Below are 11,850 nucleotides of genomic sequence, written 5' to 3' on the forward strand. Positions count from 1 at the left end.
CCAAATTCACCCAGCAAATGACATTTTGCTGCAAAAGCGTGGCGGAGCCAATCGCGCACTGCACTGCGCAGCCAATGGATGCCGGTCTCTTACCCAGCCACTGGCAGGGGCTCCGTGACTGTAGGACCTTGGTACAGCTCTGCAAACTGCAATTCCTGCAGAGACAGCCCTCTCTGAGTTTGTTTCTCAGCACAATAGTCATCCTTGCTGTGATTCATTTCCCAGTAATAACAATGCCATTGTAAATTAGCAGCGTAAAGCCGGGGAGTAACGTGCCTTGCCTGCCACGTGATATTCTGCAGCTGGTGGGGAGAGTGCCTAAGTAATTTGGGTCTTGTTTCCTATTTAGCATTGCCACGGCTGCCTACCCAGCAGACCTGCTTACGAGAGCCAGAGGGATGGTGGTAGTTACGGGGCAGAACAAAGTGAGTGGAAACCCGGATGATGCCATGTCGAGCTCAGATGCAGAGGATGATTTCCAAGAGCCAGCCACTCCTACTGCAACCCAGGCAGGACAAGCACTACCTCTGCTGCCTCAGCAGGTAAGAGCTCTCTGGTACTGTTCATCTGATAAGGTCCAGTTATTGCAGCACGTACTGCTCAGGTGCCAAAGAATTCAGGATTTCTTTGTTGGTGTATTTATGGATATTCAGTTCAGTTTCCATTAGTAGCTAAATGGTTGAATAAAGCTAAGTCTCTTGAATTTTACTTCAATAGCTTTGCAGCATTACTCAGAATTTCCACCCATGTTTGGACTTGACAAATACAAGTAGGTTTTTATTCTGGTACTAAGGCATTTTAAGGTGTGATACTAAGATTATAGGCCTGCTGTAAACCTAATGTAAATACAGAATCACTGTTTTTTTCAGTGTGTAGTATGGTATAGTATAGTGATGTAAAGGAACCAGTAGAGTAGCAACTGAGTGCGAGTCCCAAGATTGGCCTGAGATTACCTACCTTTTTTTTTGTGTGTGTGTGTGTATGGAAGGGCAGGCAAGTGGTGTTTCTTTTGATTTTTCTTTCCCCAAAAGACCCAAGAAGAGGCATTCATACTTTTAATGAATATCTGGTCTTAAAGCTGAGTGATTACCACTGTTTCAGATTTCCAACTGAAATGAAAACATTTACTGGTTACACCCAGAAGCCAGCCAAAGTATTCAAGGTATTAACTCTTGAACCTCACTGTTTTGTGGCAATGGGCCAGGAAGGAAGCATTTGTTGAACCAAACTATGTCACAGTGGCAAAGACTATATGCTGTGTCTTCTAGAAGTTGTAACCCTTTTGGCCTGAATGTGTCTGCAAAGGACTAGAGGCTCATTTCTGATGATGTGATTGCTTTTGCAGTTTCCAGAAGTTGTTCCGCTAAACGTAGGAGGCATGTATTTTACAACAAGACTGTCAACACTGAGACGTTATGAGGACACAATGTTGGCGGCTATGTTCAGTGGAAGACACTATATTCCAACAGATGCTGAAGGCAGATACTTTATTGACAGAGATGGAACCTACTTTGGGTATGTACAGTGTCCTCAGTAGTATACTTTAAAAAGGTGTTACTGAAGAAAATTCTTCTTAAAGAAAAGTAAGTTTGAGCATTTCTTCCTAGTTAAATCATATTTGTCTATTAGGTAACTGTGACTGGTTGGCATCCAGGCCTTCAAAACATCTCAAGAGAAGAGTATATTGCAATTAAAAACCTATTTGTTTTATTTGTACGGGTTTAAGTTTTACAATGGGAAAGAACAACAATGTTTTGAATTTGTGCATTGTCTCCTCTAGAGTACGTCCTTTCAAGGTATCGAGTTGGTTTGATGTTTTATAAAAGAATGTATTTGGCATTGCTATTCATAGGAAACTCTTTTGTACAACACTGCTTTTTTGATTGATATTGCAGTATTTATGATAAAGAGGGAATGGGAAGAATGCATCTAGGTTTCTTAAACTGTTGAAAGTATGATGTTTTCAGTGTTTAAACAGTATATAACTTAAACTGATAAAAAAGCACAACCCTCAAATAATTTTTTTAAATTATTTTTGCTGGTAATGCCATATTCCTTCACCTTCAGGATTCCTTCTTATGTATTTAGCTTTTTAAACTAACTGTGATCTACTAATATTCTGTTTGAATTGGTGTGAGATTGCTAGAAAAGGTAAGCAGTATTCATGGGCTAATGTTCATGGGTTAAGGTCTTTGCCCAAAGTACACTTTGCAATTTAACTTACATTTCTTGTTTCTCCTTTGTAGATATTTCCTTAATGTCTTTAACAGAGAAGGATTGAATTATTTTCAAAGCACATTTGGTTTGTACCATAATCTGGGACAGAAATAGATTAAGATGCTATATTTATTGGAAAATAATTGTTTCTTTACATTTGGCAATTTGGAAGTGCCTGCTGCTTTGTAGGAAAATCAATTCATGTGATGAATAGAAAATATGGCTGGAACAGAGAGCCAAGTTAGCACTTGCTAATTCTAATAAAGATTGCGGTAATGCTTGTTTTATTTGATAATGGTCAATAATAATTTTGTTGGTTAATGTTTACAAAGGGATTTCTTTCTTGTTAAAAGTCTTGTAGCTTAACAGTGTTTCAAAACTACAAGGAAATGTTCTCTCTCCTTTTTATTACTATTAGTATTATAATATATAGTACAAGTGTATATGATATATGACCCTGATCCTGTGAAGAGAACACCTCCTTCGCAAATATACCATCCATTCAGCTAGAATCCCGGTTCTGTGTGGGATTAAATGTCCATGCATATGATCTCCAGGAAAATGGAAAAGATTATTTTGTCACAGACCTAAATTTAACATACAGTGACTGGGATCTCTTTCCCATGAAATACTGTGTCCTCTCCTATTTTAAGTGGTTACTCCACCTTGAACTTTTTGTTTAAAATAGGATGGTATTTTTTTGAATGAGTTTTGACATTAACAGAGGCAAAATGTGAAATGACCTGGAAACTTGAACATGGCAAGTGCTTTTAAAAACATATGTTGGAAATATGACTCACACTTACTTCAGTTACTGTCTAAGCATAGGATTTCTATCTCAATAGAATGAACAATGAATATCCAGCATTTTCTCTTCTTTCCCACCTGCAGCAGTTCTGGTGGAATCTTGTTACTTAACAGTATCTTTGCCCTTTTTTTAGAGACATACTTAACTTTCTACGATCTGGTGACCTGCCACCAAGAGAACGGGTGAGGTCAGTTTACAAGGAAGCTCAGTATTATTCCATAGGACCATTGCTGGACAATCTAGAGGATATCCAGCCTCTTAAAGGAGAAAAAGTTAGACAAGCTTTCCTGGGCCTAATGCCATATTACAAAGGTAAATAAACAAAGTGGTATTCAGTGTTTCTTCTAGCGCGATTCAAATAGTATACATGGTGCTGTCAGATCTGTTTTCAGCTTTCCAACTAATTCCATTGTATTTGAGAAGTTTATTATGTACCTTTCATGCTCTTTACGTCTTTGAGGTCTCCATGTCAGATTTGTTTCTGCTGTATCCAAGGATGTGGATTTTCATGCTGTCTTAAAAGGGAGCAAGATCTAGGCCGTAACATGCAAGGCTCATTAAATGAGAAGGTTTCTCTGCCTCTGCATTTGTTCTGTTATGACCTGGAGTTGAATAAGCTTGGGCATATAGTTTATATCTGTATCTATAGATATATAGTGGTTAATTACTATATATCTAGCTACATGCAGCTTCCCATTTCTATTAATATTATGTTAAGAATAACTTGTTAAACACTGCAGTAATAGCTTTCACATGAAATAATTGCATTTTTTTTCTTTTACTAGGTGCTTCATTGTTATTTTCAACTTTTTTTTTTTTAGATCATTTGGAACGCATAATCGAAATAGCAAAGCTTAGAGCTATGCAAAGAAAAGCAAGATTTGCAAAACTGAAGGTCTGTGTCTTCAAAGAAGAGATGCCCATCACTCCCTATGAATGCCCACATTTCAATTCTCTGCGTTTTGAAAGGAGTGAAAGTGAGACAAAGCTATTTGAACACCATTGCGAAGTAGATGTATCTTTTGGCCCCTGGGAGGCTGTAGCTGATGTATATGATCTTCTGCACTGTATTGTGACAGACCTGTCTGATAGAGGGATAACTGTGGATCATCAGTGTATTGGTGTGTGTGATAAACACCTGATAAATCACTATTACTGCAAGCGTCCTATCTATGAGTTCAAGATTACTTGGTGGTGAGTTACTTTGTCCAGAATGGTGCACGGGATAAAAGGACTTCTAGACGACGATTGCTTTTAATATTTTTGCAGCGTGTCTCTGGAAATGCATTGCTGCTAACATATATCGGAATCCGTCTGCTGAAATGTTGGCTAACGCTTAGCTGCTCAGCAAAAGGGAACCTGTTAAAGAGGTTGAAAATCCTTTGAAATCTTGAAAAACCAGCCTGAAAAAAGACTGTTGGCTCAGGTACCTTAACGAGGCACAAAACAAAATCACCTCATGGAAATTATGGGGAAGAGCATCTAACACCTTTTAAAAGGTGCCACCTACCATGTGGCTTTAGTATCATAGTCTGCAAGATGGATATTGCAGATCTCACCTGCATTATTATAAAGCTGGGGTGCTAATAATGCTGACATAACGTGGTTGAATTTTACCCACTTACAAATGTTTTAGTCACTCCTTAAACTTACCACTTTATAAAATTGAGTAACACCTAGCACAGAGATTCTGGAAATGTTATTTTAATGTAATAGACCATTTAAAAAAAAAAAGAGTATTCCCTATATATGATTAATTGCTGTCGTGATTAAGCTATATTTCTTTTTCAATTAAGAATTTGCATTGTGTATTACAATATTATATTTCAATTATTTCCATTGTTATAAAGAGGAATAGCAGATTTGGAATATATTCCTTAATGCTTTTAGGAATAATAACTGTTCATGGAAGACTTGTGCCTGTTTTTAGCCTTAGAAATTCTAAATGTTTACAGTATCTACAAAAAAGAAGCTCTATAGAATCAGGTCATTTGCAAAGGCTTTTGGTAAATGAGAAAACCCTATATGTATGTTCCTATTAGCAGAAGTAAGAGGAATATTTAATGTATATTATTTTATTACTGACTCTTTTTACATTCTGTGATATTAAACTTTGTTCTAGGGTTAGTCAAATGATGATACTAGACAAGTGCTTCCTTTACCTCACCTTCTTCAGACAATTAAGTCTCATTTTTAACATTCTTGTTGACCTTTCCTGATGCAATACCAGGAGGAAAAAGAATCAACTCTCATATTCAGATATTTCTCCAACTATCAACCGGTTTATCTGAGTAGTAGATTTCTTTCCACAATGAAAGAGACAGCCATCACTGAATCATATTCTTTTCAGAAGGTAATTGTTGCACTTCTGACATTAGTAACCACATCCCAAAGTTGAATTACTGTATATCCAAAACTGAAAGGTAGGTGTAAACATCTGAAGATACTACTGTGTTGTGAGGTATGGAAAACTCAAGTATTTTTCAAAAAGACCTCACTTGAAGTGGCCTCAAAATAATCTTAAAGAGAGAGGGAAAGTAAACGTTTGCATATTGCATTCCATTGGATTCGTTAATCCAAGAGTATTGCTTAATTAAACTTTTGACCAAAACACTTAAGAAATGTGTTAATTACAATGATTAAAATGTTTGAGGTAATGAGGTAATTTTTAGAATAATTCCAAGAACTTTAGATCAAATTGTCTTGCAAAAAGGAGGCAAACTGTTTGCAGTGATCGACCATCACACTTTTATGTATATAATTTAGCAATTTTTAGTAAATTCTCTCTGAGGTGGGGACATAGAGCTCTAATGATGTCTTTTCAAATGTTTACTTACAGGGGATCACTGGCAAGTGCTGAGTTTCAAGTCCAGAGCTTAAATTTTGCAATGGGGCAAAGAAGGAAATTACGTGCATTTGGATCTTATTTTAAGTTCACTTACATTGTTTTCTTAAATATTGGCCTTTGTGTTACAAATTGTTGTACTTGTGTCTGACAACCCAGAATTAAAAGTCAAATTGAGAGTAGTAAAGTTTCCCTAAAATGAGAGGAAGCTGTCTTCACTACTCTGATAGCTTCATTTTTATTTTGTTTCCAGGGAATCTTAAACTGTGACCCACAATTTCTAATAAAATTATGTAAGATCTTAAAGCTGAGGCTTACAAAGTTTTGGCAGCATGTACACTTCAGACATTTAAGTTAAAGGTTTCAGCATCAGTTTATTTAGAGACTACAATGAGAATTGCAGTTTTACTGCGTTCTTCAGTGTTCATTGCCACTTCCCATCTATATATTTACATGGGATATAACTGGTTTGAATTTCAGCACTACTAACAGAAATGGAACACAGTCTAATTTAACAGTATGTTTTTTGGTTTGGCTTTAAAAATTTTTCTTCTGTTATTCTAGAGGAGCTATGATGACAAAATTCCTGTTTCGATTGTGTTTGCTATTTCTTAATATGCACACACTGATATTTTATAACTTTTTCCTGTTCATTGCTTAAGTAATTGAGGAAGACTACCTAACCAAAAAGATGAAGATTAAACTCTTGGTCTGTATCAGTTGCATCTTAATTGAAGATTTCATCCTTCAGATCTTCCAGAAGACAGCAAACATTAAGTGCAATATTGAAAAAGAAAACACAGATTTGAGCCAACACGCTTTCATTAATCACATGCATTCTGTGTTGTGATTTGTGCAAGTTAACAATATTATTATTGACTACACTTGTTCCAAGCAGTCTTTGTTTACAGGGATTTAGATGATATTGCCTAATACATACTCATTTTTTGACAGAAACAGAAGAGTTGTGCAGGTGGATGTCAGGGGAGTATAATCTAATAACTGGTTTATATAACATTATTGACTTTTCTTGGCATATAGAGTAATTTTTGAAATTCTGCATTTGCAACAAAAATGTGAGTAGCTGATCTAAATCCATGTTTAAGATGAATGATGTTTTTGTGTATCAGGAATGCTTTATAATTGTCTAATTAAACTAAATGCATATGTAATACTGTTTTTTTTTTTTTCTTTACTTTAGGACTTTTCTTTGTATCTGGCTAGGCCAGAGGTTTGCTAGAACATACTTACCTATTTCTCTGTGCTTCTTCTGCTTAGCTTTTTTGCCACTTCATCATCTACATAGCTACTTTTCCACCCCCACACTCCCAAATACCCTTTGTTTGCAAGCTGATGCCATAGACAAATGGGCCATGCAGTAAATGGCCTCATGTCATCAATATAATGTTGCTATGAATATCATGTTTGCAGATCATTAAAAGAACAATGCATGTTAGTCCGTTTAGTTCATGCGATTGGAAGGAAAGACATTTTTTATTTCACATTCTGAGACAGGATACATGCCATTTTTGGTTCCAAATTGATATACAGGAACACGTGTGTTAGAATCAACTCTTACCCCCCAAATAAGAAGTCTTAAATGTTTTCAAAGCACAGATTGCATATCTGGATTGCAGTGATTACACTGTTTTTTATGAATACTGGGGGTAATTGTGGGACAGTTGAGGGATAGTTATTTAAAAAGTAGAATTGTTAGCTATTTTTTTAGGTTGCTGTTTGTCTGAACAAAAACGTAATGAGACTAATCTTTTTAACATCCCTTCTATATATGCATTGTCTAGTGTTTTTTAACAGGGAGCAAAGGGAGGTCTTACTATCAAGGTCTCATATTAAGTGATTTAGCCAATTTCACAGCACATTAAATGTTTCTGCATCTCTTTTACACTTGTAAAATAGGAAGGATACCTACTCGTCTTTATAAAGCACTCAAAAATGACATGAAATTATATTTATGTGCAGCATCCTCTTAATGACTGTTGATTTCAAGAGTTTAAAAGAAAAATTTTTAAATAACATAACTTTTCAACTTAGTGCGTGCTTCTTAACTTGAATGCCACAATATTCTACGTGGTAATCTGAAATACTCATTAGTGAACTTGCATCCTCCTTGGAGGAAAGTGAGGGTGTTAGCATCTTTGATCTGGGAAGCCTTTGAGCCATTAACAGATTCTATTTTGTCCTCGTGGTGCATGTTTTTTTCTGAGACTGCTGGATTTTTAGTTTTTTTTAGAGTTGATTTTAACCAAAACCTGTCATGAGGGATCAATTTCTGCATTGATGAGGCTGTGTGTTCTTTGGTTTGTTTTGAGGGTTTTCACGTCTTAGTTATCTGAATAGCAAAAGCTGGAAGTTATTGCAGCAAAAAGTGGTGCCTACCCCCTTTTGATGGATTTTTTTAAGTTTTAGGAAGTCTGCCTGGGAAACACCTCATGATCTAATATATACAAATACCTGAATTAGTTAATGTGAATATTTTTGAGATTTTGTTGTTGTTCAGTTGCATAATACTCTTTCCTGAACTAGCATGAGAGTTAAGGGTTACGTTCAACTTTGGTTTTCTGATAAACCTGTTTATGCCTTAGATACCCAGATATCCCCTGCCCCTATTTTGTAAAATCACTCATCCCAGATGTGTTCAATGTATGAAAATGAAGAATCTTTCTTGATTCTCAACAATCAGTCCATTAACAGAATTGGTATTTCCTAATCCAGTTGCAGTCTCCACTCTTAACGCTCCGCTTAGATGTTTATCACTTCAACAGTGAAACGGAGTAGTCACAGGGTTGGGTCTGGCTAGCACAGCCCTTGAAGGCAAGAGTCAAAGACTCCTGTCATGTGAGAAATGTACTGATTTGCATAAACACATGTTCTGGCCTTTACTGAAGTGATTGTTAAATTCTGGCAAACTCTGAAGGATGTTGATATTTTAAACTGTTCTAAATGATAGCTTTGTTAAACCCTAATCTGTTTTGAGCCAGATTGTTCCTGTGTATGTATTGTGAAAGACAGGCTGGCCAGTTCTTTTATTTATGGTTCTCAGTATATCTGTGTTTTTTCTAATGAAATCTGAAGCCGAGTGAGACTGCTGGTCACTGCCCCCCAGAACTGAATACAGTCTCTTTCAAATGTACCCTGAGCATTGAGCATGTGCTGGTTTTTGCAAATATGAAAGTGGGAGGGAATTAGTTCTGCAGTGTATTTCCCCAGGGACAGTCCTCACTAGCTCTAAAGGAAGGCTTCCGTGAGATCCTGATCCACATTCCCCCACATCTCCATTGGTTAGGTGGAGTGTAAGAGGCATGAGGAGATGAGGTGTCTAGGCTGAAGATGCACAGTGAGGTGACTCTGACTGGATTTCCCCTTGGTCCTTGCTTCTTTCTCTAACCTTTAAGATGTACAACTCTGTGTGCAGGAACCATTTTACTTCTCTCTGCTGCACCCTCAAATTTGTTCACCAGGTGACTATTTAGTCTGTTTTAAACTAAAGGGATTATTTTTTAATATTACAGTATGGTGACTGATAGTTGCTAAAGAATCAGTGAAAAATTTATTACTGAAAAAATACCTGAATAAATGAATTTAAAAACTTATTTATAGCATAGCTGCTTTGATTTTGCTCTTCTGCTTTATTTTTTTCTAAAGACTGTCAAGAAATGTAAACTCTTATTTCTTTTAAGGGCTTACATCTCTTTGATTGTAATATGTATTCAGGCTAAGTACCTACCTGTATTTTGAGTTTTGAGGGCATTGTTGCTTGCTATGAGCTGAAGGATAAGTGCATGGTCTCTCATCTGTTTGCTTTTTTTCTTAAAAAAAAAAAAAAAAATTACTGATTTAATTAACGGTTACGATTCATTTGGCATTTGTAGCCCCCAGGAGCCTTCCTTCTTACTGCACATTCTTGTTTATAGATGACCTGGGACAGGTGACATGATGAGGAAGATGAGGGAAGTGCAAACAGAGAAAGTCTCATGTTAGAGCTGATTGTTTGCATTGCAGAGTGTTCTTTCCATTTTATTTCAACTCTTGTTCTGTGTGAGGCCGAGGAACATTCATCACCATTTGTGTGAAGTCAGGCAGAGGATCCAGTCTGTCTGTGGAAGCCCAGCTAACCTCGACTGTGTTCATCCACTTTCTGTGTAAGTTCATTGTCACATCATTCGGATGTGTCGAGTTAAGTGGGTGGGAAAATCCAGTGGCTGTGGATTGCACTGGGGAATACAGCAGTGACGGGTTAGGTGGCTGTGGGGTCACACTACTTGAATTTTGGCATCGTCATTTAGAGGTCTGGGGGCCTTTATGCCACAGCTTAGGCACTGGATGTTTTTTTTCTGCGTGGCAAAGCAGAATAATCAAGTTTAGGACACAACTGCCTGACAGGTAAGAGAAGACTTGAGAGCAAAGACTGTAGAAAGATGATCTCTTAACTCATCATAAATCTCTGGGACATAGTATTTCTTTCACTTTATTCATTTAATAACTGCTTTACTCTGGACAATTCATAGACCCCACCTGCTTTAAGTTACGATTGGTATTACTGAACCCTGGAGTTGTATTGATCTCTCTAGTTATTTGTAGGTAAACAACTGTAAATGTTTTCAGGTTGTCCACACACAGCAGAGAGGACACAGGATAGTTTCCAGTGTTGGGCTGTGGAAATATAATTTCATTTAACAAACAGAAAAAGCCTCCAAACTTTCCTTACCTTTCTGCAAATAAGCTAGATTTCAGACGGTAATTATGTTCTGTTACTATCTTCTGTATATAGTCCTCTGAACTGGAAATTGCTTTCCAGAACAGCAGTTCTTAGTCATTTTACTTACACAAGCTTAGTATAAGTTTACCTCCACTTTCACTGTGACTTTTAAAAATGGATTTTGTTTCGGTGAATTATAAATTGTATGTGTCTATGCATTGTAACCCGTAATGCCTTTGAAAATCCAGCCTGGATGCTAACGATCAGGGTTTGGAATTATCTCCAAATGTGTTTTGTTCTTAAGTTGATGTGTGATGTTTAATACTGTGGGTACTGTAGTGTATTATTTCTTACTATGTTTGACTTTTCAGTTCAGGTAATATATAGTCTGTGTTTTTTATTTAAAATACATAGACGAAAAAGTGGATATAAAGTTTTTGTTGTACAATAAAAGTACATTATACTGAAAATTGTTGGAATCTGGCTAATCTGGTCTGCAGCAACTGCAGTCCCCCCCCTCACATTCCCAGTGATTTGAGTTTGCGTGCCTGCAAACAAAAATTAAGACACCAGTCTACGTTCCAGGCTTCGGTTAACCGCTGACTCGTTCATCATCGCTTCCTTAACAGATGGCACTTAGGCAGCGTCTCCTCGGGGAGACCAGCTGGTACCAGATCACGTCGGTTCTATTTCCTTCCCTCTTGCTCCGGCCCGCTCATGTGAAGCAGCCCAGAGAAGCTCCGCAGCTGTCCCTGCTGCTGCAGTGCTCGAAAAGAAAGTTAAGTTCCTGGCTTTGCGTAGCTGGCTGTGTTCAGAAGTACTTCCCCTTAGTTACTTCAGAAACAAAGATAACATTTTCCTTGCTGTCTCCTCCGTCTTGCTAAAGCGATCCCTGCTTTCACAGCTGGATGTCTGTGTCGAGCTGTGGGAAGGAAAAGGGGCGGGGGGGGAGATACCGAAAGCAGCCCAGGACAGCGCTGTGTTAACGAGAAGGAAAAGACAAGTTTGAAAAGGCAGCAGCTGCTGCAGGCAGCACGCGCGCACTCCCCAGCGCCGATGTCAGCGGCCTGATGCGCTGGGGTTGAGGCCCCAAGGCCCCAGCAGCCGGGAGCTGGCGCAGCGTGGCCGAGGGGAGGGGAGAAAAGGGAAGGGAAGGGATGCTGCCGTCTGGTGTGCCGGAGGGGGCAGAACGCGAGAAAGACACGTCAATACAAAGACTGGGTCTGTTCCTGTTCCCAGCGTGTACGTAATGCAGAGAGCGTG

At 37.9% G+C, this 11,850-nt stretch overlaps 1 protein-coding gene across 1 annotated transcript; it reads left to right on the forward strand.

Moving 5' to 3' along the window:
* Positions 1 to 398: 398 nt before the first annotated feature.
* On the forward strand, positions 399 to 4,531 carry KCTD7 (potassium channel tetramerization domain containing 7). Its single transcript, XM_010286907.1, has 4 exons — positions 399 to 542; positions 1,346 to 1,515; positions 3,159 to 3,337; positions 3,847 to 4,531. The coding sequence occupies exons 1-4, from the start codon at positions 399 to 401 to the stop codon at positions 4,221 to 4,223; spliced, it is 870 nt and encodes a 289-aa protein (XP_010285209.1). The 3' UTR covers positions 4,224 to 4,531.
* Positions 4,532 to 11,850: the final 7,319 nt, after the last annotated feature.

This window comes from Phaethon lepturus, unplaced genomic scaffold (assembly GCF_000687285.1).
Source record: "Phaethon lepturus isolate BGI_N335 unplaced genomic scaffold, ASM68728v1 scaffold21715, whole genome shotgun sequence".
Classification (NCBI taxonomy): Eukaryota; Metazoa; Chordata; class Aves; order Phaethontiformes; family Phaethontidae; genus Phaethon; species Phaethon lepturus.

Coding starts and splice junctions, on each gene's coding strand:
- KCTD7 (XM_010286907.1), top strand. CDS start 399: ATGGTGGTAGTTACGGGGCAGAACAAAGTGAGTGGAAACCCGGATGAT. Junction 543..1,345: donor TACCTCTGCTGCCTCAGCAG/GTAAGAGCTCTC, acceptor TTGCTTTTGCAG/TTTCCAGAAGTTGTTCCGCT. Junction 3,338..3,846: donor CCTAATGCCATATTACAAAG/GTAAATAAACAA, acceptor TTTTTTTTTTAG/ATCATTTGGAACGCATAATC.